The sequence below is a fragment of the Antrostomus carolinensis genome, unplaced genomic scaffold (genome assembly GCF_000700745.2).
Source record: "Antrostomus carolinensis isolate BGI_N321 unplaced genomic scaffold, ASM70074v2 scaffold8936, whole genome shotgun sequence".
Classification (NCBI taxonomy): domain Eukaryota; kingdom Metazoa; phylum Chordata; class Aves; order Caprimulgiformes; family Caprimulgidae; genus Antrostomus; species Antrostomus carolinensis.
Window position 1 is genome coordinate 79,838 of NW_010322518.1, and position 5,063 is coordinate 84,900.

The 5,063-nt window shown below is 39.6% G+C and overlaps 1 protein-coding gene across 1 annotated transcript in view; it reads right to left on the reverse strand.

Moving 5' to 3' along the window:
- LOC104526722 (engulfment and cell motility protein 1-like) overlaps positions 1-5,063 on the reverse strand; it is a 30,266-nt gene that overhangs the window by 22,955 nt on the left and 2,248 nt on the right. The window contains exon 2 of the mRNA XM_010170262.1: positions 1,049-1,161. Within this exon, the coding sequence (XP_010168564.1) occupies positions 1,049-1,161 (113 nt within the window). The remainder of the gene's footprint in view (positions 1-1,048; positions 1,162-5,063) is intronic.

Below are 5,063 nucleotides of genomic sequence, written 5' to 3' on the forward strand. Positions count from 1 at the left end.
CTGTTTGTAGGCTTGGCAAGAGAGGATATAAAGCTGCATCACATTTTTCTGCAACTCAACCCTTTCATAAAAGCTTTGAAATCTTCCAAAATAACATTAAGGAAAATTGCCTCCTCGTTTCTAAGGAAGGAGGCATTGCAGGGATACCTCACTCTACAAAGAAAGCGGTTTTCCCCAATTGATATGAAAGTCTCAAACATCCACCTCTGTCAGTTCTTACTCTCAGCTTTTGTAACTTTCGTATTCACATTTACAGTGGAAAACAAATGGCAATCTGAATTTTCACAAAAAAAGGGTTTTAAGGGAAAATTTTTTTATACAACTTCTAATTAATCTACTGAATTTACACTATGTCCCTATTATTTTGTACAGAAAAAGAAGCGTCCCTCTCTGCGGGTAAAGGAACCATAGAGAATTTGACTGTACAAAATAAGCTGTAAATCTAACACTGAGCAATGACTCATAGGATTGGGAAAAGAATCTTCTCATGTCAATCAAGTATTCATCTGAAGTACACGAATTACTGATCTAAATGCTTTTTAAAAGTATATTTAAATACCATAAAATATTTAATGTATACGGCAAAATAAGACAAAAACCAAGGACAGGCAGTTCTAGAGGGAGGGGTGCAGAATGACCTCATTGCATATATAAAGGTGGTCCAAGTCTGAAATTCAAGTTCTGGCTACACCAGGTTTCACGTGCTGCTCCTGCAGAGGCAGAGATTTTGTTTTGAGATGAACAAGAAGCCTGGACATCCAAGCAGAAATCAAAATACTCAGTTCAGAGTGCAAGACTGCTGCTTGAGATGTCTGTCAAATGCTGGACTTGGTCCAGATGATCTGTGTGTTGAAGCCAAAACCAGTTTCAGGGAAACATAGGAAATGACACAACACCTCTAACTAAGAGATGCTTTCAGATGCCCCCTGGTAAAAGCAGTCAAGACAGCACTACAACCAAGGATCTTGCCAGTAAAAATAGCATTCCTCATCTCAACTTTTAGATAAAAGTGACAATAAAAAGCCAGACTAGGCAGTCTGATCTGTACCTTGCCGACGCCGACTGTTGAGTTTCCTAAAGCACGTGCCCTCCACAAGTCGATTGAGACGCTGCTGCTTGATCAGTTCTAAGATCTCAGGCTGAATCTTCTCTTTTAGTTCCCTTGGGAAGAGAGAAAGTAGGAACTTGTCAAATTCAATCAAAGACCACCTTCTTTCCTCTGAGACAGAGTCTCACAAGATGTTTCTGCAAGGAGTTTGAAGGAGACAACAGTCACAAGCAGGCCCAGGTCAGAATCTTGTCTGCCCCTGAAAAAACCCTTTTTCTTATAACAAAGAATGGGAGTCAGGATATCTCTGTTGTAGATATCTCCCTGCTACGACATCAGTGTATGACTCAGGCAAGTCACTTATTTGTTTCTTACTTTACTCATCTAAAAATAACGTTTGCTATAATGCATCAACAAGGTTTTTCTGCAGCAAATCATGCTCTTTCATTGTAGGAGCACTGTGAAGCTTATTTGAGGGTCTGTCACCTTTTGCTGCACTATCCTCTGCTGCTATACTCTACCAGCACCATAATTTAGGACAATACAAGAAGGCTAAAACACATTTTGAAATAATTATAAAAAATGGTGAGCAATGCCAATGAGCTAAAATAACGACCAGTTCTATATGCTTGTTCTTAATTCCGCACCATTCAATTAATTCATTATTATTAGAATTTTGTGGAAGACTAACCCATGACTAGGGATTGCTCAAGGATCACTTTTTACCCTTGTCCAGGGGTGCAGAAACCCACAGTGCATTTAGAAACAATATTATATATCCTCCAGAAAATCCATTTTCTTCATCCTACTTTGATAAGAGTTCAACATGTCAAGAACTAGGCAGAAAACGTACGCACATAATACTTAAAGTTTGATTTCATGCAGCATCATGTGGATTCACAGATGTCTGAATTCATCAGTTACATCCTCACTTCGATTCATTAAGAATACATAAAAGACAGGTTTAAACATCAACTCGACAGGAAGCTTAGTGAGATTAAAAAAAATAACTGAATGTGTAGAGGATTTATAAAATATGAAGTGTGTCAGAACCATAATTCTGCGTTGCTGTGCAAATTAGGTAATACCAAAAATCATTCTGTCTGGCACTATGTTCCAGCAATCATCATCAAAAGGAAGCAAAGCTGTGGTATCCCACAGAGACAACAAAAATTTCTCTCTTCTTGAAAACTTGGAGAGCCCAGGCTCTGCTGATTTCCACATTCATTTGGATCTTATACCTTTGATCTGCCAGACCCCCACTGAAACCCCTGGAAGTTCTCTGCTAGAAAGATCAGGTCTTTAAACAAAAACGCTGTCTTTTCCCCAGGTATTAACAAAATGGTTGGAGTTCTTCATACATAACCCAATGCATATTTACAAGCTGTAAAAATCTAGTTGGTCAAAAATCAAGGAACTACAGAAATAGGCCACCTTCTGGAAATATATTATAAGTCCTTTAGGATATTTTTCAGGCATTGTTGTTTCCTCACTGGGAACTAAGATATGAATAAGTTGAATGGTTAAATACTGCAATTAAATGAATTTGGTGCTTGAATAAATGTCTTGCTTTTACTGAGCTGATGAGCTTCCTTATTCCTCAGGTAAGAGCTGGGAGCAGGGGCTGAGGAGAACAGTGCTAAAACACAGTGTAGATCATACAGCAGTCCAGCCACTAAATCTCCATCTGGACTGATTTCAAGACTGGTGTAAACATCAGTTTGATAATTAGGTAGTTTAATTCAGAAATTGGATGGTTATCATTAAATAGGTGTTAAAGATATCATAACACCATAGTTGTAAGACACTACTGAAAAACCAAAAATGCATGGGTCACCTCGCACATTAACATCTCACTGTTTGCTCACAGTATTCCCTCTTCTGTCCTCTAAACACCCCTCTGCCCCTTACAAACCAGAGGAAAAGAAGGATTTTTAACCAATACAAAAAAACCCACATAATCCTCTCTGAAGTACTTCACTGTCTAAGGTAGACTTTCCACAGGAGGAAGGGAGGTAGGAAAGAAGGGACACCTTCTGCCTCCTTGCTGATGTGCTGGAGTCCCTCTACACATGTTCATAGATTTGCTCTCACAACCGTGAAGCTCAGAGGCAGTATTCTCTTCTGTTTTACAGTCCCCATACTTGAACACACAGAGGTCATGGAGACAACTCATTACTCCATGGAGCAACAGTCTTCAGTGACATCCCCTAAGTTCATCCATCCCTTGCCATGGTCACCTGCACTTACTGTCCTCAGCAACTCAAGCCAACACATGGTTACTCTGACCCATATGGTTTTCCACTATTTTTCAGATAATATGACTCCAGATACACATTTGCAAGGTGATCCCGCCACTTAGTGCTCCTCACTGTCAAGATCTCTGTTCCACCATTTCAAGGTGACAGAAATGGGGCAGAACAATCAAATGACAGCACACAGTTAAACAAGACGTGCTTCTTTCAATCTTTACATTTCCTTCAAAAAGCCATCTGAAGGCAAGGGAGTTCAGTTCCTCAGAGTCAGTGTCTAAAGACAGGAGGGTTAGAAAAAAAACCATCTCTGTACAAGAAACAGGTCCTCCTGCCTAATTTTAAAATCAAACAGGAACAAAGAGCTAAAGGAGGATCATAAATGCAAATAAGTTTTGCAAAAATGTTATTTATTATCCTTCGGATGACATCGGCTTAACAGTTTGTGCCTTGTGAAGAGAGAGATAACAAACTCAGAAAGTCTAAGGCAGCAGTGGCTTTAAAAATTGCTGTTAGTTTCCTACTGTGTTCCTGTCACATAAGTGGCAAAAGTTAGTGGGTTGGTGAGACAGAAGGGTTGAGAGAACCACGCAGTAATATATACGATCGCTAATTTTCTGATGTCAGCACTATAGGCAAGACTGACATCAGTTACTTGCTTTTAAAATAACAGACCTGAATTGTCAGCAAATCTGAAAATCAGTAGAAATAATTTTTAAATCATTCAAATGATACTAATTGTTCTTCAGCACCAGCTACACCTGTCCCCAGCTTTCACCTTCCCAGCTCATAGCCAAGATTCTTCCTTGTTAGCTGTTTTCCTTCCAGGATGGGGTATATTACAGACATTTAAACCATTACAACACAACAGAAGAGTAATCCCAGACCTGTTTTCATGTGTTTTGTCCCTTTATTTTTCTGGCTTGTAGCTATGCCCTCTCCTGATAACTTCATGCAATCAGGGCAGGCATTAGTGACTCCTTCTAACACTGCAGAGAGATCTGTAAGATATAAATCCGAAAAGCATCCACATCCCTCCCTCTATTTCCCCGTATGTCACTGATTTTCACACAGATGTTGCTCAGCAATGGCTCCCTAGCTGACACTAACTCTCCTTTAACCAGCAAGTCTCCACTTGGATGTCAGATATTTATCCAGTATTAACCCACCTCTGCTGCCATTTAATGTGCCAAGGAGATCTCTGGTCCTCTACAGGCCCACAGGATCCCTAGACTCCTCCTTCCACAGCCATTCAAAATGAACCAGTGACACTTTATCATTTCATTGTGGAATGGTAGTTTGGATGATCAATAACAATCCCGGAATCTTGAATTGATTCTGTTCTGAAAGACTTTTTATTTTCCCCAAATCAAAAGTGGAAATTGAAAAAAATCTTCATCTCACGTGATACGACAACGCTCACATAAAAGAAACAAGTAATCCTTGCAAAACAAGGTGGTTGTAGCTATGAGGATCTAAGGCAACGCTTTCCAGCTTACATTCAAATCCAATTTAACGGAAACTTCTCTCATCCAGCATCTTGAAAACTTAACACTTCAGTGCTTCATACAATGAACAGCAGAAGAAAGACTTCTTAAATGTTCAAGGCAGGAAAAAACCATCATCTGATTGCCATATTCTCCGGCAGAATTAAACAGTGCCTGCTGACTTTACATTCACTGCTGCGTGTGCAATCTCTTTTAACATATCTGCGAGGCTCTAAAATATCCAGCACAGCCATGATTGCTCTCTTCACTCACAGT